The following is a 23,895-nucleotide window of genomic DNA, read 5'->3' as shown; positions in this document are numbered from 1 at the left end:
AAAAAAAGAAAAAAGCCAGACACACAAACCGCATGATTCCTTTTATATGAAGTGCAAGAAGACCCAGCAGTACTCATCCATGATGATAGAATGGTATTGACTAAGAAAGAGACAGAGAGCACTTTCCATGGAGAGGTAAATGTTCTGTATCTCCATCTGAGTGGTGGTTACCTAGGTGTGTACATATGTAAGGGCTGGAGGGACAGAGAGAAAGAGAGAGCTGGCAATAGGTGGCTAAAGCTTATTTGCTCTTTACAAGAAATTTCCTCTAAGGTACAATGTATAAATGTGATTCTGCTTCCTTATTTATGAATGTGAAACACCTTTTGTATCTTCAGAATAATCTAAAGCAGATGTATTATCTTTTTTTCCCCCTGGTCTTATCTTGTTTTTGTAGTTTGGGAAAAAATTTGCAAGAACCTCTCTCTTGGTCTCACATGTAACACAGTCATTGAATGCCTGGTGTATGCCAGACACTGGGCCAGGCTTTGGAGATCCAAAGGTAATTAAGGTCTAATGCTGCCAGTGAGTCTTGTTGGGATGATGGAGATGCAAACAGTTTCTTGTGGTCATATCACACCTCAGCCGGGGCTATAAGAGGTGTGGGATATAGAGCTAGTAGCCTCTCAGAATGTTCTGGAAGGCTTTACCAAAGGCATCTTTTTTTTTTTTTAATGAAATTAACTTTATTATAGAAATTATTCTGAGGCTTTCTGGGGAAGACAAATACATTTCAACATAAAACAAATTGAATTATATCAAAGACACTCTACCTTTTAGCTATCAACTTTGTTTCTTCCTTGAGTTTATATCTTACCCTCTTTTTTTGCACAGAAACTTCACCCATTAACAACCTTTGGAAAACCAGCATATATTTCTTTTTTTAATTCATTTATTTTTACTTGGGGGATAATTGCGTTACAGTACTGTGTTATAGTTTCTGCTGTACATCAACGTGAATCAGCCATAGGTATACATCTGCCCCCTCCCTCTTGAACCTCCCTCCCATCTCCCACGCCATCCCACCCATGTAGGTTGTCACAGAGGCTGATTTGAACTCCCTGAGTCATACAGCAAATTCCCACCGGCTGTCCATTTCACACGTGATACAGTGTGTATCTCCAGGCTGCTCTCTCAGTCTGTCCCACCCTCTCCCTCCTCCTCTGTGTCCACGAGTCTCCTCTGTGTCTGCATCTCCATTGCTGCCCTTCCAGCAGGTCCATCAGAACCATCTTTCTAGAGTCCATATATACAGCATATTCATCTTCCATAAATCTAGTATATGTTGTTCCAGCTTTAAGTAGATGCCAAGGGATGACACCGACTTGGAACATCAGCCCGTAAACTATAAACCGAAACGTAGAAGTAATTGATACATCTCAATAAAACTCTGAAATTTATGGCCCTGCTTTTCTTTTTGCCGTATATCAGGGTCCTCAATATATTAAGCGGCTAAAATGGTGCTTTAAGACTACCTTTCAATGGCTAAAGAATAATTAAAGTTTTTATGTAATCTGCATGTTTCCTTAGATATCACTGTTATCACTTCTTAGGCCATTTATCAAAGCCCTGACAGTTTCAAGGATAAAAGAAGCTTACCTGCCACAGATTTCTAGAAAGCAGCAACATTCTTTGAAATGTTTATAAATGGAAAAGTCATCTTTCTTTGAATTAGCTCTGAGGTAAAAGCCAAGTTATACCCAGACTGGAGAGTTACTTTTCCTTTCAAGTCGTCTTTGCATGCAGCAACCACACTGCCCCGAACACATGTGCAGCCTGAGCTCCTGAGCATAGGTGAGAAGCCTTCCGCTGGTTTTTATGTTCACATATGTCTCTCTCTCCTGATGGCGGATGTACCTAGAAATACTGGTGAGTCCTTGGTATTAGTGTGGTTTCTCCTAGAAACTGAGACAATTTTAAGAGAAGCCTTGCAGCTCATCAAGAGCAAATAAATTCTGTATTTTATAAGTATTTAAAGAGCAGAACTATCCTCCCTTTTGGTAATCCTTTCCTTCCCCTCCTCGCAGAGAAGATACAAAGACACTAAAAATTCTTTAAGCATAGGAAAGAAAGGGAAAATAAAGGGCACATGTTACCCATCCGTCTTTGCTCTTGTTTAATAATTTGGAAATCAGACCATAAAATCCAGAACAATGTTATGTCCATACAGTTACACTGAACCTTCAAATCTGAAAATATTGTATGCCCAGGGATGTGAATGAAACGGTGGTAGTATCCAGGCTGTCCAAACTGTATTTTCCATTCTCTGGTTTCCACAGCCCTAGCGCTCTGTGCATTTCGCTGTGTTATCAAGTTAAGAAGGCACCCTGTTAGCTGTGTCAGCATAAATGGATGAGGGTGAGTCTGCCACAGAGTCTAGCTTGGGGAACTGGTTAGATGGGGGTTTCATTTGCAGAGACAGGGAATGCAGAAGGAGAACAAGTTTCAGGGGAAGGTCTTTTGCTGTGGTCCCCAGAGAAGGAATGTTCTGGGAGGACATAGCGAACTTGCCTTTGGTGATCACACCGCACCAGAGCATTGTGGGTAGGGACACCTTCCCGACCCTCCATCCACGATCCTGAACCCCCAACTGTGAAATCCTTTGGGACAGCATTTCCCTGGGTAGGGGGAGGGACAGGAGGATGGGAAACATTTCTTTTGTTCTTGGGATATCATGAACCTGGGGAGGGGGGTCCATGATGGGGGGATGCCTTTTGTTCTAGTCAGCTTTCCTGTTAACTCACATTGTTATGGAGATGATTGTTTGGGGAGGGGGTGTTTTGTTTTGCTTTTGTGCTTATTGCTTTTGTTTCTGGCTGTCCAGCGTGGCTTACGGGATCTTAGTTCCCTGACCAGGGATGAAGTTGGCCCATGGCAGTAGAAGGCACCATGTCCTAACCACTGGACCACCCAGGAATTCCCAGAAATGATTGTTTTACAAATACAGACATTTATAGTCATAATAAGGCATAAGACCAAAAAGCCAACAAAGAAAGGTCTCTACACTGAGGAGAGTCAACCTGAATCAGATAAACCTTGTTTCAAATCTTGCTTGTACCATTTACTAGTTGATTGGGTCTTGGACAAGTTGCTTAATTTCTGAAGTCTCAGCTTCCTTATCTTTAGAGATAGAGTCATGGATACTGACTTCATACCACTAACCTGCAGATGCTCCACGCAGACAGGTGAGGTCCATCTGGCACAGGACTTTACATCTTCTGTGCTCTGCAAATGTTTTCGTTCCCTCCTTCCCTAACCTGCTTCTTTACCCCCCAGATGGGATACAAGTGAAAGCTTTTAGGAGAAGAGATCACAAAATAACACAAGATCCCACAATAATCCATCTGCTGTTCAACAGTTCTTCTTGTCAGAGCATACTTCCTTCCTTCTAACCAGAATTCCTAATGGTACACTCTAAGTCCTCTGCACTGTGGCCTTCTCCTTTTTTGTTTGCAGTTTTAATCTTGCTAAACGAACGGCATGAAACATCCTAATCTCTGGGAGCATGTTTTCTTTAGTTCTTGCCTTTAATAGCGAAAGCACATTAGTGGGAACTCTGGAGTCCTCTGGAGACCTTACGTTTATTGCCGGTTGCCCCAACTAGTTAGCTAGCATGCATCTCTGTGAACCTTCTAGATGAAGGTGTGTGCTTACGAACTTCGGGGAGAGTGGTTTTTTCAGAATGGGCTGTACCTTGATAGTTCCTTCCAGCTCAGAAACTCCACACCCTTCCCATTTAAGGAAAGGAGAGCCCACAGATTTTAAGATGTTGAAGAATGTTTGAGCCTAAACTTAGGTCCTCAAACTGTGCATCCATTTCCGTCACTTGCACTGACCAAATAACCTACAAGTGTTCACGTGATAGTTTTACATGCAGCCCGTATTAAGGATGAACATAGTCACCAAGGAGGAAGAGGCGTGGACTTAAAGAGACATGCAGCTGTTTTCATCATAAAAAGTCAGTTTGTAAATTTACTTCCAGGTCTGAGTGGTGATGAGGCTTCCCAAAGCATATAGATTTTCTTAAGTGTTAAAACAACCTTTAAAAGGAAACGATGAGCTCTACAGCCTGCCATATCCTGTGTGCAGAATAATTTTCGTTTCTACTTATCTGTGAAGGTTGAAGGAATGTCTACAAATATTTGCTTGGTTTCTATGGTGAAGGCAGAGAGAGATCAAGTGTGTGATTGTTCAGTGTCAAAATCAAAACTACACTATACTGTACTTCTAAAAAGAGAGTGCGTTTGTTGCTTGAAACATAATAAGACATTTAGCGAGTAGTAACTATTTTAAGTTTCACAAGTTCAGGATGAAATTTAAACAATACGGCCTGAAGGAAAACATGGGCCCTTCAGGCATGTTAAAACTTCATTTTCCAAAAATAAAATGGTCCTCACACTTTATTAAAAAGTCATCTGTTGATTAGAGATAATGTTGGTGGACTCTAAGGATGCCTTGTTGTGGGCATGGGGACATGACCACAGTCTGTAAAATTCTTTTTTTTTTTTTTAATAAGTTTATTTATTTATTTTTGACTGTGCTGGGTCTTTGCTTTATGCAGGCTTTCTCTGGTTGTGGCAGGCAGGGCCACTCTCTGGCTGTGGTGCTCGGCGTCTCTTACTGCAGAGCACGGGCTCCTCTAGGGTGCTCGGGCTTCAGTAGCTGCAGCTTGTAGACTCAGCAGTTGCTGTTTGTGGGCTCTGGAGCACAGGCTCAACAGTTGCGGCCCACGGGCTAAGTTGCTTCTCCGCATGTGGGATCTCCCCGGATCAGGGATCAAACCTGCGTCTCCTGCATTGGCAGGAGGATTGTTTGCTAGTGAGCCACCAGGAAAGCCCTATACATTTCTACTATATTAGAAAGCCCTTCGTCTGCCCTAGGTATCCCTACTAACCCTGGAACCCTGCATTCATTCTGCTGTCTTCTGGCTACCCTTGCATTTTTGAAACATACATTTTTTTTTTGGTACTTCCTTAGGTTTTTAGTTTATTATTCTTTATGCTTTAAATATACAGTACATACTATTTTTCATATTTGAAAAGTCAAATAGGAAAAAAACATTTTTTCCCCAAAAAAATGAGTGAATGAAAGAAAGAGAGTAGTTGTCTTAGCATTCCTGTTGGTGTGGGGGTAGGTTGAAGGGGGAAATACATTTAAATCAGAAGCACCAGACAAGTGGAACATACATTTAAAAAAAAAAAAAAAAACCTCATATGCACAATGCTTTGTCAGCTCCTGAGGATGAAAAGTCCACTTAGGAACAGCCTCTACCCTCAGATGGTAAAGAATTCGCCTGCAGTATGGGAGACCTGGGTTCGATCCCTGGGTTGGGAAGATCCCCTGGAGGAGGGCATGGCCACCCACTCCTGTATTCTTGCCTGGAGAATCCGCACGGACAGAGAAGCCTGGTCAGCTACAGTCCATGGGGTCGCAGAGTCTGACATGACTGAGTGACTAAACACAGCACAGGCAGTGAGTACATGGTGAATGGAATACAGTGTGATAAGCGCTGCATTTCCATGTAACTGGGCAGGATCAGGCAGGGCAAGACTCACAGGAATTAAGAGTGGAGTCATGAAAGAGAGAACTTTCCAGAGAAAGGATTTCAATCTATGAGAAGGCCACGAGGCACGCATGACATAGCACGTATGTTTGTACAACCATAAAGCCTCTGAACGGGTGGAGGACGCTTTCCCATGAAGGAGGAGCAGGCGATAAAGCCAGAGAGAGGGTGGGAGCCAGATCATGAGTTGAACTTGAACTTGACCCTGAAAGCTCTCAAGAACGGTGGAAGGATTTTAAGGAGGAATGGAGTGAGCACAGCTGTAGATACAGAAGAAGAGCCAGAGTGGGAGAAAATCTAGTGAAAGAAGACCCCTGAGGAAGCTGCTGTGACCTGTAGCAGTTAATGGGGGGACTGTCAGGGTCTGGTGACTTGATTGAGAATGGGGTTGTGTGGGAAGGAACCTGGGCGGCTGGTGACTTGACTTGCAGAGAGAGGGAATCTAAGAGGAAAGACAGTGTGTGCATTTTGGAATTGAAGTACCTATGGGAGTACCAGGGCTTCCCAGGTGGCGCTAGGGGTAAAGAACCCACCTGCCAATGCAGGAGACTTAAGGGAGGCCGGTTTGATCCCTGGGTTGCGAAGATCCCCTGGAGCGGGCCATAGCAACCCACTCCAGTATTCTTGCCTGGAGAATCCCACGGACAGAGGAGCTTGGCAAGCTACAGTCCATGGGGTCGCAAAGAGTTGGACACGGCTGAAGTGACTTAACATGGGAGCACCAAGTGGTGATGTCCAGGAGACAGCTGGACGTGCACATCAGAATTCTGGATACCATGTGGACTTGAGGGTCATCCATTATGATGCTTCCCAGGAGTTGTGCAGCACATTAGGAAAGCAGTTGCTCAAGAATATCCTTGTTGTTGCTCAGTCGTGTCTGACTGTGATCCCGTGGACTGCAGCACGCCAAGTTTCCCTGTCCAGAAAACAATTGTTTAAGGGACTGATTGGGAAAGAGGTGGCCAAGGGGTTACTGGAAAGTCCCTGGGACCCCACCCCAAGTTCTCCTTCAGCCAGCTAATTTGACTTGCTGCTCTTCTGGTTGTGACCCACCCTGTCTAGGATAACAGGGTAGCTCTCCTAGAGTGCACACTCAATGATAAACTGAAGTTCACTTGCACCTTTAAAGACTAGATGTCTAGAATAATACCTTTATAAAGTAAATTTGCTTAGACATGAGCAAAATGGGAGAAAGGCGTAAGGCTTAGAAAGAGATGGTCAGTGCCCAGGAAATGGCACCCTACTCCAGTACTCTAGTCTAGAAAATCCCATGGACGGAGGAGCATGGTAGGGTACAGACTATGGGGTCGTAAAGAGTCGGACACGACTGAGCAACTTCACTTTCACTGATATCATGAAAGGTCAGAGCCCGGATCCTTGAACTCCCCTTCATTCATCCTTCAGTGGGTCACTGTCCCCCTCGGACACAGGACACAGGTCTCTATCTACAGAGTGCCTCTTCTCCAAAGATTCCCTTCACCTTGGGCTCAGCTCTTTGCCCTGTGCCATTGTGCTTTGAGTTTTCTGACACATTCTCAGAATCAAATGAGGTTCAGCCCGCCTCCCTCCACAGATACAGTTCCTTTTTTAAAAATACACGGTTAGTGGGGCTTCCCCGTGGTTACGACTGCATGTATCTGATGCAGGGGGGCGGGGGGGATGGAATGCAGGTTTGATCCCTGATCAGGTAACTAAGATCCCACATGCTGCATGATGCAGCCAAAAAAATTTTTTTTAATTTAATAAATAAATAAAAATGCAGAATTACTCAGAGGTCCTCAGTTATTTTAGACATTGTTGGCCCTGTATTCTCCAGGGTAGAGGACTGCCTCTCTCTACCATCAGTGCTGACCCCAGGAGTTAGTTGCCTGTGGTTCTTTCATGTGTCCAGTCATCAGATAGTAAGTGAGCACCTTCCATGCATTGACACTCTGTGTACACTGTGGCCGATGAATGGAATGACTCTAATGGAAAATAGGAGCTATGACGGTGCAATGCAAACTCAGGGGAGAGCAACCACCCCCAGCTAAGAGATCAGGAAAGGCTTCCTGGAGCAAGTGATCTGTGAACATTCAGACCAGCAGAGACTCAAGGAAAGAATATGCCACAGAGAGAACCACAGAAGCAGTGACCAGGTAGTTGGAAGCCAGTACATCTACACGGGAGCCAGAGGTGGTCCCCACTGGCTGGTCCCCAGTGAGTCTGGACAGCTGGGGTTCTGGAAGGATAGGCAGCCTTCCTGCGGGTAGCAGATGCACAGCAGAGGCCATGATTGTCGTTGGCTCAACTCCCAAAATCTGAAGACATTTTTGTGTAGACTTCGGCCATTTTTTTGTCATACGCCAGAACATCTTTTTCTGGCCCTAAGGTTATAAATGTGTCTAGTTGAGATGATTCTGTTATTATTATTTGTTGAAAGTACTTTGTATGTTAACTTTTATTGGCATTGTCCTCTTTTAATGCTTTCCATTTAATTGGCCTTATAATGACAAGACTGGGCCAGAAAGAATTAAAATTCTGATGGTTTATAGTCTCTTAATTGTATGATTTTAAAGAACTGAATTTTGAGACCCTTTAGGAAAAGTCAGTGAAATTACCACTCATTTTGATGTTCACTTTGCAAAAGCATGAATGTCTTCTGGAGGGAAGAAACAGACATACTAGAGAGTTTTATGGGCTTCTCTGGAGACTCAGTGGTAAAGAATGCACCTGCCAGTGCAGGAGACATTGGTTCAGTCCCTTTGTTGGGAAAATTCCCTGGAGAAGGGTATGGCAGCCCACTTCAGTATTCTTGCTTGGAGAATTCCATGGACAGAGGAGCCTGATGGGCTGCAGTCCATGGGGTCACAAAGAGTCGGACCCGACTTAGCGACTAAACAACAACTTCACAACAGAAGGTTTTATACTGGTGTGAAGAAAATAAACGGCTTAGAGAACAACTTAGAAAGCCTTCACTTGGACAGTATAAAAATCCTGAGCTATTCTAAGGATTTTATCCTTATTTCTCAGATATCGCTACAGAAGTTTACATTTGAGACTTACTGAAATTGGCCCCAGAAGAATCACCACACTGTTCCCCCTGACAAGTACTTACTAAAGCAAAGAGCAGGCAAGGATGTATTGGTTCTATACAGTATATGGATTTTTTAAGTCATTACCATTGCTACATCATTTAAGACCTCTTAGAATGCTAACAGAGGTCGCTGTACAAGTCATCCAGTCTAAATGTCCTCTATGACGGATAAGAAAGCTGAGAAAAAGTCAGCACCCACCGTAGTTTCTTCATCAGCAAACTGGATGCATTAGTCAGGTTCCAGCAGGAAATAGATGGCAGGCTCAAAATAAGACAATTCAAGGAAGGTTTGTTTACAGAGAGAAGATTGACAAAGAAGTGGGTTTAGGGGAAGCCCAGTGGATGGTATGAACGTGAGTCTCACTTGCATCAAGCTGTTACCATTCATTCCCAGGCTTGAAGGGTGATGGGGAGCAGTTAACTGGAGTTGGGTGGAGTGGGCTGCCTGGGAAGGACATTGACTTTGTGGTGACAGCCCTGCCAGCTCTGCACCACCTTGCTGGGAGGAAATCAAGGGGTTAAAAACTCAGCTTCACTGTTCTCCTTCTCTCTGAACTCCTGCCTTGGCTTCCCATTGGCCAAACCCAATAAGAGGCTGAAGGCAAATGGTCGACACAAGTCCACCTCCCAAGAATGGGGCCCCTGTGCAGAGAGGCAAAGGGAAGCTGGCCCAGCACGATGTACTTACCGTGCTTCAGTGCTCTTTAAGCACGTAGCCATAGATTAAGGATGACTCAGAGAATATCTGCTAAGGTTTTCGGGATCTTGGTGAAAGGGTACATGAATTAAAGACTGCAAAATCTAATATTAAGTAAGAATGCTTTACTCTGACATGTATTTTGAGTCAGAGTTGGCCTTGGCTCTACTTTATCTTATACTGTACTGAACTGTTTCACAAAATTGTGAATAGAGATCAAAGCAGTTTAAACAGATACATCCACTTGTGTAAATATCCTTGAACTCCCCTTGTCTTTGGCTCCCCCTCCTATTGCCAAATCCATCCAGCACCTCTCGAGACTGTTAATACATGCAGTGATTGTAATAAACATCATATTTGCTTGGGTTCCAGCTGGCTGCAACCACCAAACTCTGTCCATAGTTCCTATTGTTATCTTTGCTTAGTAGACAACGTCATTGTTACCCTTAGAAGCCACCTTTGTCTTAGATTTCTAAATGTTGATCTTTATACATTGTACTGATTGTTTACACAGCATGTCTTTTAACTGACCATTATGTTTTGTTTTTAAGGGTATGTAGAATTATTAAACTGAGAGAATATGTGGGTAGAAATTAATTGATTATATTGTTGAAAGTTTTCTATGTTACTTCATGCATTAAAACCTTGAACAAAACGGATTTTTTTAATGTTTTGTTCATTCTTTATAAAACTTTCTATTAAAAATTAGTAAATCTGCTTTCCTGTGACTTAAACTGGTTTTAAGTGAGGCAGTCTTCCATCAGAAATTTTTAGAGGTACAGAACTGTAGTAGTTCCTTAGGAAACAGAATTTATACTTTAATGTCAGGGAAATTTGTTACAATTTGTTCTCAGAAGCTTGGAAGTTATGTATTTGAAATCCTATGAAATTACAGAAGTTGTCATCATTTCAGATATTTTAAAATTACAGTGACTTAAAGTGAGGATTGGGAGAAGGCACTGGCAACCCACGCCAGTACTCTTGCCTGGAAACTCCCATGGACAGAGGAGCCTGGTGGGCTGCAGTCCATGGGGTCGCTAGGAATCAGACACGACTGAGCGACTTCACTTTCACTTTTCACCTTCATGCATTGGAGAAGGAAATGGCAACCCACTCCAGTGTTCTTGCCTGGAGAATCCCAGGGACGGGGGAGCCTGGTGGGCTGCCGTCTATGGGGTTGCACAGAGTCGGACATGACTGACATGACTTAGCAGCAGCAGTGAGGATTGAAGGACTATGGGTCAGAAAATGGAATGGCCACATGTATTCGCAAATTAAAACTAGGGAAGCTTACTTGATACATGAGCTAATGTTACATAAATAGGGAATAATTGTTAGATTTATATCTATTGCAAAAGGCAGTCATTTATTATTTTAAATGTAAGTTCTGAATAACATCAGAGAAGGCGATGGCACCCCACTCCGGTACTCTTGCCTGGAAAATCCCATGATGGAGGAGCCTGGTAGGCTGCAGTCCATGGGGTCGCGAAGAGTTGGACGTGACTGAGCGACTTTCCTTTCACTTTTCACTTTCATGCATTGGAGAAGGAAATGGCAACTCACTCCAGTGTTCTTGACTGGAGAAGCCCAGGGACGGGGGAGCCTGGTGGGCTGCCGTCTATGGAGTCACACAGAGTCGGACACAACTGAAGTGGCTTAGCAGTAGCTGGACAGCATTAGGGTTATTTTCCTGGAGAATCAACTAGAAATGTATAGTTCATACTTTTTGACATTCATGCATTTGAATTTTATAAGGATTAACCAAAAAGATAGCTCTTTAGATAAATGTTGATGGTTCAAAAAGACTATAAACATAAACCCAGTGAATGAATCTAATTCCTCTCACCTTGTTACAATGATTTAAACATAGCCCAATTAAAAATCTCTAAGACATAATAGAGAGTTTTTTAAATCTTAACTTTCACTGAAGTTATCAAATGGGAATTTGGTGAATACATTTGTACCATGCAGAGCACTGTTGTGGTTTCGAACCAAAAATGAAGCCTTTTTCTTTAACCTTTTTTTAGAGGAAATCACTTAACCCCAAAGGATAGCTGCATTTTTGAGATTTTTTTTTAAGTTCATGTTAAAATATTTCAAAGAACATTTAAAATCCTTTTCTTTCAGTTCTTTAATTGCAACCTGTATGTTTGCCTGCTGATGTGTGGGTGTTTGGAGTGCTGAAAGAAGGGGGCTGGGTTGGATGCTGAGGAGGAAGTATGGGGTTGAAATCAGTGCCCAGGAGAATCCCACGTGGCAGCTCCCTGACTCTGGCTAAATTACCCAGCCTCTCTGATTGTTGTCTCAGCTATAAAATGTGCTTACCAACAGCAGCTGACTGGCCTTGTGCTTCTGAGACTGCCATCCAGCCGCTCCTCTCTCTCCCACTTTCCGCCTCCCGCACTGCCACGTCTCCATGACAGCTGCCCTCTTAAAGCTAGGTGTCTGTGTATAGAATCCTGGCAGGCATTTTTGTATGCATAAGTGACTATTTACACCCACACATAATCTTTAATAAAAATGGAAAAAAATTTTGCGCTGCTTCAAGACTTACCTGTTCACTTAACAGTGTATCATGAATATCTTTTCATGTGAACAGGAATGGGCACGATGACAGCTAACTCATCTTTCTTGATGACTGAATAATATTCTCCTATTGGGAATTATTGTGGAGTAAACATCCTTGCAAATACCTCTTTGTATACTAGTGTGAGTATTTCTATAGGATAAATTCCCACAGATGGAACTCTGGTTCAGAGACATAGGTACTATTAATTTTATAGATACTGTCAGATTGTCCTTTAAAGAGGTTGTGCGAGTTTGCCATTTAAAACATACAGGGTTCCTTCCTTCCTTCCTTCCATACCATGGCCAGCTCTATAATAGTGGTATTCTGTCCTTTCTGCCCATCAGGCAAAAACGATGCTCTCTGATTGTATTACTTTATTGTATATTGTTGTATTATCTTATTGTGTTAGCCTTCCTTCCTCTCTCTCCTTGCTCCCTTTTCTTTCATTCTTTTTCCTTTCTTTCTTTTCTTTCTTTCAATGAGATTGAGTATCTTTTCTAGTTTTTTATTTTGAATTTTTTCATATTTTTTATCCATTTTTCTTTTGTATTGTCTTATTGATATAATTTGTTTTAGATGTTCTCTCCCAGGTTGTCATTCACCCTTTGCATTTATTTACAGTGTTTGCTGAAGAGGATTTCAGTTTTAAATAGCTGGATCTGTGAATCTTTTCATTTCAGGCTTCTAGATTACCCATCATGCTGAGAAAGGCCTCCACATCCCAAGATCCTCTTCCGTTTTCTTCTAATACATTTTTCTAGCTCTGTTTCTTTCTTCTTATACATGGTATAAAGTAGGGATCAAACTTATTTTTCTTCCAAATGAATGGCCAGTTGTCTTGCTTTCACCTATTGAAGTGTATTCTCTCTCTCTCTCTCTCTCTAAAATGAAACTCAGCCTATCAGAATATCTTATAAAATATCTTGTAAATATCACCTTATAAATATCTCATTCTCTTTCTGAACTTTATTCATTTTTTAATCTGTTAGCACCTACTGTTTTATTTGCTGTACCTGCTTCCCTAGTGGCTCAGACGGTAAAGAATCCACCTGTAATTCGGGAGACCTGGCTTCGATCCCTGGGTTGGGAAGATTCCCCTGGAGAAGGGACTGGAAACCCACACCAGTATTCTGGCCTAGAGAATTCCATGGAGTGTATAGTCCATGGGGTTGCAAAGAGTCGGACCCAACTGAGCGACTTTCATTTCACTTCAGAGTGTATTTTGGTGACAAAGAACAAATCCCCCTCATCCTAATTTCTCAAACTGTTTTCAGCTCTTCTTAAGTGTTATTCCGCCAGAGGCACCTAACTATCAAAGTTAAGTTACTCCCCCACATCATTGGATTGTCTTACATTTTTGTGTTAAATGCAGGAACGATAATTATCTTTATGATATGGCTTTTTCCCATCTTAGTCATAGTCTGTCTCACCATTTATTTAGTTTTTATTTTATATTCTTCAATAACAGTGTGTCATTTTTTTAATACAGATCTTGCTTTTTTCAATTCCTCGGTGTTTCACATTTTTTTGTTACTGTGTGAATGCGGTCCTTTTCCATTATGTTTTGTAGCTGACTTAGAAGCACTTGTGTGTTTGTTTTGTGCTTTATGTCTACTGTCACCCAAATTTTTATTATCTGAATAATATTTTGTTGTAATTAATTTCACATATTAAAACATAAAGCCAGTGTGTATAAGGCAGAAACCCTTAGAAGGACAAGGAGATTCTGGGGGAAGGAAAGCACAGACTCAATTATCTTTCAGTTTGACACAGTATAGAAGAATATAAGTAAGGATCTGTGTGAGGCGAACTAATTAATAAAGAACTTTACACTTAAAAGAGAGTACTCTTCTTATATCCTATGAAACAAAAGCCAGTAAAATGCATAGTCATAAAGGGTAGACATTCCACAGGTTGCATTCTCTGGCTGTGATGTAATAGCACTAGCAATTAAATAATCCAGCAATTAAAAGTTAACCATAAATATCTGATAATATGGAAATTTTAAAACTCTTTTCTAAATAATTCTTCATGCTAGTTTATTCTTAAAGAGAAAATTAAAGATAAATTATGTATTATTTAAAGCTGAACAAAAATGAGGAAGGTTTATTTAATAATATATAACTAAATGTTCTATCATTAATCAAAAGTGAAAATAAATTATCCAAGTTTCAACTCAGAAATAAATTTTAGAAAACAATTAGGAGGGAGGATTTAAAAAGATAAAAGTAGAAGTCAATAAATTAGAAAACAGTAAGGCCTCCCAAAATGAGAAGACATTTTGAAGTCAGTTTTTTAATAATGTAGCTAAACTGTCAATAACCCTGACTGATATAAAGAGGAAGAAAATTAGATTTCCTTTCTCAGAAAACCAAAAAAATAAATGAGATGAAAATAATTGCAAGAAATATTGTATAAATTTAAGCCAATATATTTTAAAATCTAGACTAAGGATTTTCATAGGGAAATTCCTTATCATTACCAAAATTGACTCAAAACAACATTGAGACCTGAACAGACTAATTACCAAGAAGAAAGTCATGAGACTGTTAAAAACATACTGCTTGGAAAGATCCAGATCCAGGTGGTTTTACAAGTGCGTCCTATCAAGGAACTGATTACTCGTATGCTGTTTATAATATTCCAGAATATAGAAAAGGATGGACAGTTTGCATATATCCCTAACAGCAAACATGAAAAATTACACACAAAACAGAAAACTGTAGATTAGTCTCATTCATCAGTGTAAGTTAGTGCCCTAAGTAAATAGTAGCAAATAGAATCCAAGTCAAATAAAAGAATAATAAACCATGACTAGGAATGATTTATTCCAAGAATAGAAGGGTGGTACAATATTGGGAAATCTATTAACCTAGCGTTAATAGAATAAAAGAGAATGGCCAAATGGTTATTATTAATAGACTTTTTTTTTTTTTGGCCTCCCAGCATGTGAGATCTTAGTTCTATGACCAGGGTTTGAACCTGCACCCCCTACATTGGAAGTGTGGCATCTTAACCACTGTACCACCAGGGAAGTTAGACATTTTTTAAAGCTTTTGATAAAAATGCATTACCCATTTTGTGTGGTAACTAAATTTTAAAAGGAAACAAAAGGAACTTCTTAAATGTATCAATATTTTTTTCTTATTATTTTAGCTGTCTAAACATTTATTTGATGATCATAATAAGTATCACTGGTTAAAGTACCAGAAGTGAAGATAGTTATACTAAAATGTTTTAGAATGGGTGATCAGTCAGAAATCACAGCCTCTTTAAACAGCATTAAATAATGCTGTATTCAGATTAAACTTTTCATCTCATGCGTTTGACTCTATTTCAAACTGAAGTGAGAAGATAAATCTGTAATCTCACAATATCTGTGTATATCTGTAAACCACTGGAGTTTAAGGTCCGTTTGCCCCTGCAACTTGGTTCACAGTGTGTTAGAGAAACAAGGAAGTGTTCCTCCAGCTAGAAATATTAGTAATACAGAAATAAATTACGTAACTAGACACTGGAGCCCAGAATCACTTTTCTTAACAAAAGTAGCAAGTACCTTCTCTTCGGGGATTGAATTTTTCCCACTTATCTTCTTCTTATCACTTATCACTTATTATTAAGGAATGATTGCCTTAAAATCATCAATTTGGTATTTGTTGAAACACAGTTGCGACATGCTCAGTACTATGATGGGCAATTATAGACATAATGATGGGCGAAAGCAGATCCATGGCCCCAGTAATGACCCATATTATGAACTACATTATTTGCTAAGTCGCTTCAGTTGTGTCCCACTCTGCGAGAACTCCATTACAAGATATGATTTTTCGGTGGCAGTGGGTCCGGAAAGGTGATGATATCAAAGCTGAACTTTGTAGGAGAAGCAGAATTTCAACCTGTGGAGGAGAAAGTAGAGTTTGTCAGACTAGAACAGTGTCATCAAAAACCATGGAGGCAGGAGCTGGAAGATACGTTTGTATAAATGAGTGCTGCTCAAACCTGGCCAAGGGTTAGGGTTACCTAATGAAGTTTAACCAAAAGAAAAAAAAAAGGAGGAGGAAGAGAAAAAAAAAAAAAAAAAGAAGAACTGCAGGGCCCCCACCCATGGATATCTAAGTAAGTTAGGGGCAGGATAAGGCCCAGACACATGTGTTTTTCTAGACGCCCCAATCCTGGTGCACAGTCAGGGTTGAAAGCCAGTGATGTGGTCTCACGTGTGACTAGGCCATGTGTTTCATTATCAGTCAGAATCCTGTGAGTTGGTGGGACTCAAGTGGGCAGGTTTCTGCTCCATGTCATGCTGCCAGGAGCCACAGTCATCTGTTGGGGTGACTGGTCAGGCTGCAGTGTCCAAGATGGCTCACTCACATGGTCTTTCAGCCGAGAGCTCAGATGAGGCTGTCGGCTGGGACATTTCTGTGGGCTGCTCATTGCACAGCAGCTGGTTTCCAAAAGGAAGCATCTTCAGAGCAAACATTCAGAAAGGCTCAGGTAATCCTATAACCTAGCTTGCTGCTAAGTCACTTCAGTCGTGTCGGACTCTGTGCAACCCCAGAGATGGCAGCCCACCAGGCTCCCCCGTCCCTGGGATTCTCCAGGCAAGAACACTGGAGTGGGTTGCCATTTCCTTCTCCAATGCGTGAAAGTGAAAAGTGAAAGTGAAGTCGCTCAGTCGTGTCTGACTCTTCGAGACCCCGTGGACTGCAGCCTACCAGGCCGCTCCATCCATGGGATTTTCCAGGCAAGAGTACTGGGAGTGGGGTGCCACTGCCTTCTCTGAGCTTAGGTAGTCTCAGATGTCACTTCCACCATATTCTGTTGGTCAAGCAAGTCACTAAGGGCACCTCAGATAGAAGGGAAGGTGAATTAAACTCCAGTCTTTAATGAGAGGAGTGTGTATATAAGGAAAGAAGGCAATTGATGGCAACCATTTTTTTTTTCCCAAAAAATTTCTACTGCAGTCCTGATGCATTAAGTTCTATAGCATCAACGCAGATAAACAGAACTTCAGGAAATCTAGATAGACATCAGTGAAAGTGCAATTAGGTAAAACAGAGTAATGAGAGAAGGAATCTGAATAATGTAAAATGCTATGTAATAGATGCGGTATTGAATTCCTTACCTGACAAGAAAGTATGTATCTTCAATTCAGACATCCATAGAATTTCTGCTAAAAAGAAGCACTCAAACCCCCATTTGCTCTTATAAATCTAGAACCTGACTGATATGATTTCCTCACCTTTCAATGTTGCAGAAATAGTTGGTTGTGCTTGGTTTATCTGTTATCACACTGCTCGGTTTAAAGCAGGGCTCTTCCCACGCAGGAGTCCCTCCCTTTGGACGGCGTTCTCCACGCGGTGTAAGCGGTTGGGTTGCACGTTCTCCCTCAGGTTCTTCATGTTTTGTTTTCTGACAAGAGTGGCATTGAAGGGGGCTTTGTTTTGATTCCCCACAGTCTCGTGATAAGAGTAGTTTTGACTTGTCCTGGGTGCTCTGCAGGCTTCAGGGTCACCATCCAACAGCCCCTGGAGTCATCTTCTAATTTCCCCAAATGGCTGAACTGGGAATTGAGCTGAACACATTGCCATCACCTGTTTTCCACGTATTGCTTTTTTTTTTAAGCCCCTTAAGAAAGAAACCATAGTTTTAAGGTAAGGATTTGTTCATTTGCTTGTTTTTTAAAGTCCTTGCTTTTGCTTTCTGAAATTCAGTTATTTTGCCATCCTAGTAAGACACCCAGAGTCTGAGGTGGGAACCCAGGTTGTGGGGATGATGTAATTTCCTGACCTGTGAGCCATGAGCCCACGTTACTTACTGCTCCAATCTCAGTGTCCCCGTAAGATTTTAGGAGCTCTTTCCACACCGAGTCTCGGCATGAAACCGCTCAGAATGAGGCGTGAAGCAGACGGCCGTCGCCCGCAGTAACGCTCGGATCCGCTTGTCCTTGCAGGTCGTCACGCTGTGGTACCGAGCTCCGGAAGTCCTGCTTCAGTCCAGCTACGCCACCCCTGTGGATCTCTGGAGCGTTGGCTGCATATTTGCAGAGATGTTTCGTAGAAAGTAAGAAATACTTTTTGTTTCTCTCTGTCTCCCTTGGAAAGAAATGTTTGGGGTCTTGGATAATTTAAGTAGCAGTCTAGTATCTCTCTTTCAAGGGGATCATGGTATCCACATCCATATGCCTCCGGCTCTCACTTCCAAGTCTGTCCAGAAACTGCCTTCGCAGTCCTTGCAGGGTCACTGGGTGTCGTTGTCGCTTCTGGCTCTTGGAAGCTCTGTTTGGAAAAGAACACTCCACTGTTCTTAACAATTTATTGTTTCTCTTGGTGATACTAAGACATGGTAAATGTGAAGCATGTTATGGAATTTTTTTTTAGTGAGAAATATCCTCAAGGTGGCCTTTTCCACAGGAGGAAGACCAGGGATATTATGTATGTGGAAATGTTGATGATGGGTTGACAAAACAGAATATTTAGACAGAAAAGGAATAGACAGACATCTGAGCCATTTCAGAATACTTTAAATGCTGTCAATTGGAGGAGAGATTAGACAGACTCAGGCACTATAGAGGGTGGAACTAGAACCAGAGATATTAAAATTACAGAAATAAAGATTTTTGCTTAGAAGGTGAAAAAAATCTAATGATTAGCGTTATCTGAAGAGCAGATCAGGGCTTGTTCTCACTGGCTATCGAAGAAGAGAACAGGCCGCTGCACACTGAGATGTTTACAGCGGTATTCCTAGAGTGGGTGGGTGGGCTCAACGGCCTCCAGGGCACCTTTGACTCTGAAAGTCTGCGGTTCCTGTGTGTGATTTTCATATCACAAGAAATAGCCAAAACAATATAATAAAGATCTGCCAGGAAAAGAACCCACACCTTGGTACTAAACTCAGCCTGGTTAAAATTAAACAGAGAGGCTAATCAGAATCTAATCTCTCTTTGTCTTCTGTTTTTATTTCCATGGGAAAATGTGAGTTTGGAAGCTGAGTATTCTCCCAAGTTGGACATGTTATATTCAAAATGTAACTCCACAATAGCTCACAAGAAAGAAATGCAGTCAGCCCTTGTTTGCTTGCTCATTTGTTTGTTTTAACCAAAGGAAATTTTGTTCCTGTAACAAATCTGGGGACCTGCTTCTAGACCTCAGCAGATTCATGCATAGCTCACAGAGGGGTATCAAAGTACACAGGTGTTTAAGGCAGGCCTATTGTGTGCCAGTCACAGGACCAAACCTCTTTTCATGCGTACCTTCTTATTTCTCACAATAAGAGATAGCTGAGATGCAGTGGTAAATTTATTTGTCTGACATCAAACAAAAAGAACGAGGGCTATTACTCCAAAGGAAGTCTTGTGAGTCTGGTGGTGTTTTTCTACCAAGGAGGGAAGGGGAAAAAAAGACCACATTCAGCTGCAATGTTTGCTAAATAGGCTAAATAAGTGGCTCTGAAAGTGTGGTTCTTGGACCAGCAGCACCAGCAGCACTTGGGGGACCTTTTGGAAATGCAAATTCTTGGGTCTCACCCCAGACCCACTGGATCAGAAGCTCTTGGGCTGGGGTTCAACAGTCTGTGTTTTCACAAGCCCTCCAAGTGATCCTAACTCACCATCCAGGGTAGGAGCCACTGGAGTGGAGATTCATCAGTGGTGGTGTGGTTTAGTCACTAAGTCACATCTGACTCTTTTGCAACTCCATGACTGTAGCCCACCATGATTCCTCTATCTATGGGATTCTACTACACCCAGGGATCAAACCCACATCTCCTGCTTTGGCAGGCGGATACTGAGCCACCAGAGAAGTCTCACCAGGGGATAGCAGTCTTTAAATGTACGACTACCAGACCTCTCTCTTGAAATTCTGACTTCTTATTGGGCTAGGGCCTGGCATTCTTGTCTTTAATTAAAAGTGCCTCATGTAGTTCTTTTCTTCAAACAAATGTGGAAAATATTGGGTTAAACACTTATGGTCAGAATCAGGAATAATTTACTGACAATATTGCAGTGTGGGAGTCAAGACAGTCATTTCAGTTCATCCCATGAACCATTTGGTGCCGATGAGAGATGGTTAGAGTTTGGAATTACTTTGACATCTAGTGCTGCGCTCGGTCGCTCAGTTGCGTCCAGCTCCCTGGCAACCCTATGAACTGTAGCCCGCCAGGCTCCTCTGTCCTTGCAATTTTCCAGGCAAAAATACTGGAGCGGGTAGCTATTTCCTACTCCAGAGGACCTTCTTGACCCAGAGGTCAAATCCATGTCTCTTGTACTGTCAGGCAGATTTTTTACCACCAGCGCCAGCCACCTGGGAAGCCCCGATGTGTCTAGCTAGAATTATCCTCAAATGTTAAGATTGGGTCCTTCTTTTGTTATGAGAGGAGGGGGATCAGTTATTTTTCAACAGTATAAAACTTGAATACCAGCCATAATTGATGATAAAACCAGTCTTTTTCTGGAAGATGTTAAAAGAAAGATGAAATTTAAGATATGTAGTGTTACATGTTCTCTAGTAAGGAATGTGCTATATTTTTAAGTGTAGATAGCCACCACTTATGGGACAATTGCTACCCACATTTTCATTTTACAGCCACTTTTCATTTTTACAGCCATATTTTCATTTTGCCACTGATGCGGTGGTATAGTTGGTAGTCTGGTTCCCAGACTAGCTTGCAGAGAATCCTGTAACAACCTGGAACATATACAAAACGTTATTTATGAAAATTTTCTGCTTAACAACAGTTTCTTCTATGGGAAAATCCATTCTGTGTTCAGTCCAGGAGACAGGAGTACCCATCTCTTCACCCAGCACTGGATCTGAGAAGGGACTCTGATGGAGGCATAAAGAGAGCCTCCTCTGACGTCAACAGCAACAGTCTGCTTCACAGTTCTGGGATAGCAAGCTGCTGGGTAGAGACCCCCTGGCTCTTCAGATGTGCACAGAAGAAAGTAGCCCCTCTCTAGGAGCCTTATACTGGGAGAGCAAACGGAGAAATAATTGCAGGCAGCAGGAAGCCATATCAGAATCCAGACCCATGTGCCTTTAAGGCTGAAGGACAATGAATCCATCTGGGCCTGCCATACACGCCCTTCCTGGGGCGGGTGCTCTGTCTCCTGGGTAGTTCCTGCCGGTTTGGATGCGACCTTGAAAACAGCCATGGCATCTGACCCCTCTTCCTGCTCGGTTCACGTTTTGGTATTTCCTGCGATAACACCCAGATATCTGAATGTGCAGGCTTCTCAGTCATGCCAGCTGAATTCTGGGGTCCAGCCACCAGCTTGACCTGCTTCCAGCTTGACTCCTGATTCAGTGCAGACCCACCTGTTTGTGGTGTCCAGCTGAGAGCACACAGGCCATGCCTTCTGGAAGCAGACTCTCATTGCCTTAGCTGACCCTACATCAGGGAATCCTGGCATGTGTCCCCTCCCTCTGGCTTCCTCCTTGTTGCTATGGCAGTAGTTCCCAAATTGTGTCATCTCTTTTAACACCTTCATCATTTTTGCCATACTCTTAAGATAACTATACTTAGTTTTTCTACTATCTTAAATTAATTAGTGTTATCTCGCTAAACCCACATTCTGAGGACTGTTAACTCAGTTTGTAGATGATGAACCACAGCCTTCTACAAGGAGTGTGAATAACTTGTCCGTGGACATACAGCTCTTCTATAGGAGAACCAAATTTGAACCCTAGTCTGTCTGACTCTCTAATCTTTGATTTTTCCACTCTGCCATGTTTCTGCCTTGGCTGTGGTTTTACCTGTGAGGCCACATTTTTTTCTGCATTAATTTATGCATGATTACAGTGTAGCAGCAATAATATTTTAAGGAGGTGAAGAAGCAAACCATGCATCTAATAGCTTTGACTTCTAGTCTCTCCTATAGTGGAAAGGCTGACCAGTTTTCTGAGAGGTGCCTGCCTTTTATTCTAGAATGGGATACCTAAGAAATATGAACTCAGTAAAAAGAAGCTTAGGGCAGATGGTTGACAAAGAGCGAGAGAGTTTGAATACCACCTGTCATTATTATATGAACTTAATAATTGCTACACTGACCTTCCGTGTGTGTGCATGCACTCAATCATGTCTGATTCTTTGGGACCTCATGGACTGTAACCTGCCAGGCTCCTCTGTCCATGGAATTCTCCAGGCAAGAATACTGGAGCTGGTTGCCATTTCCTTCTCCAGGGGATCTTCCCGACTCAGGGATTGAACTCGTGTCTCTTGCGTCTCCTGCAGTGGCAGGTGGGTTCTTTACCAGCTGAGCCATCAGGGAAGCCCCTGGATCTTTTTATCTTCCTCCTTTAACTCTTCATCAATGGGTGATCCGTCTTTACCCCACACTGAGTCATATTTTAAGACTAAAAAACATTGCTGCAAATTGGGTGAGTAGACAACTATTCAGCTTGAAGATTGGGATGAGATGGATAGAGGGATGGACCGAGGAATGATAGAGATTGATTTTTAACTTCATAGAAAGATAGATTCACAACTGTTAACTCTCCAGGTATCTGTCTGCTGCCCTGTGATCACAGTCTGAACTGTTTTCTGTGGTTTGAAGGTTATGGGGTTTTCCAAGTGATGGCAAAGTCATAAAAAGAAAACGCACGTTAAAAAAAATAAAACGTGCTACTAATTCTTTGAATATGGAGATTGTGGTAAACAGATAGTAGTTCTTAGAAGTCCCAAGTTGCCAGCTAAAGTTGCCAGCTCTGTTGATCCCTAGCTAAAAAATGCCAGATGCCACCAAGAAGAACATAACAAATACAGTCCCTGTTAGAAAGAAACAAACAAGGCTTCATGATTTTACCCCGCCTCAGATGGTGGCCTCTCTCAGCTTGCCATAATTGATTTCTATGAATTGAACACCCAGTAGCTGAGAAACTAACAGTGAAACCGTCCTTTGTGGCTGAGTGGTCTGGGAGCAAACATCTTTAAAATGTCACTGAGTGCCCTGCCAACTGTCCTACTGGGTACTGTGTTGGCGTTCCCCATACTTGAGCACTTTACTCAGTGACGTCAGGGAAATGAGGTCCTTGACCAGAGGCTCTGAACACCAAGGTACCCAGGCAGGCCCCAGCCACTGAGAGGAGACCCATCACCCCAGCTTAGGTCAGAACATTTAAGTGGAAACCAGGGCACTCCCTGGACCCTAAGGTTTCTTGTCTCTTCTTGGATGTTTTCTTGGATCTCTTTTTTTCCTTCTTCAGAGAGGCCACCAGATGGGAAAAACTCCAAAGAAGCATTTACTTGAGTGAGGAAATACCCAAGGTGGTGGTACCCAGGAAAAGAACTGATCTTGTTAAACAGTGCACACAGGGGAGTTCTAAGTAAGAACAAGGAGTACTACTTTTCAATCGTAATCAGTGGTTTTTTTCTTACTCTTGATGTCCCTGATGCGGGGAACGATTGAGGGCAGGAGGAGAAGGGGGTGACAGAGGATGAGATGGTTGGATGGCATCACCGACTCGATGCACATGAGTGTTTGAGCAAGCTCCGGGAAATGGTGAAGGGCAAGGAAGCCTGGAGTGCTGCAGTACGTGAGATCGTGAAGAGTCGGACGTGGCTTATCGACTGAGCAACCACAGTATTACTTTAACAGGAATGTGTTTGTTTTCATGGTGTGTGCTGAGATGCCCCCATCAGGCCAGCCTTTCCCTGTCAGGGCACCCCAACAGCTGCCCAGCTTCCCACCCCTTGGGTCTGACTCCCTGGGTCTGCCTGCCAGCCTGTTTTCCTGTTTCTTGCCTATTTCCTGCCTCCTTCCAATACATTAATCTTTCCATTGTCGCCCTTTTTCCAAAACTTGTTAAAACTGGTGTAGGATCCTTGACCCTCGAGACCTTCTGAAGAAGAAGCCCCAACTGCATTCTGCCCATGTCACATCTTATTCTCCAAGATGTAAATGTATGTTCGTGAAGGGGGCCTACCCTGTGGCCCCAAAACGTGTCTTGAGGTTTTCCTCCTTAGAATCCTTTCAGTTCTTTTATCCTAGGTGGCCCCTT

General features: G+C 42.4%; 1 protein-coding gene across 4 annotated transcripts in view; it reads left to right on the top strand.

Moving 5' to 3' along the window:
- CDK6 (cyclin dependent kinase 6) overlaps nt 1-23,895 on the top strand; it is a 261,757-nt gene that overhangs the window by 163,316 nt on the left and 74,546 nt on the right. For all 4 annotated transcript variants that reach the window (XM_070787476.1, XM_070787479.1, XM_070787478.1 and 1 more), the window contains exon 5: nt 17,853-17,962. In XM_070787476.1, coding sequence (XP_070643577.1) covers nt 17,853-17,962 — 110 coding nt within the window. The remainder of the gene's footprint in view (nt 1-17,852; nt 17,963-23,895) is intronic.

The sequence above is a fragment of the Bos indicus genome, chromosome 4, assembly GCF_029378745.1.
Source record: "Bos indicus isolate NIAB-ARS_2022 breed Sahiwal x Tharparkar chromosome 4, NIAB-ARS_B.indTharparkar_mat_pri_1.0, whole genome shotgun sequence".
Classification (NCBI taxonomy): domain Eukaryota; kingdom Metazoa; phylum Chordata; class Mammalia; order Artiodactyla; family Bovidae; genus Bos; species Bos indicus.
This window is presented reverse-complemented; position numbering and strand designations above follow the sequence as displayed.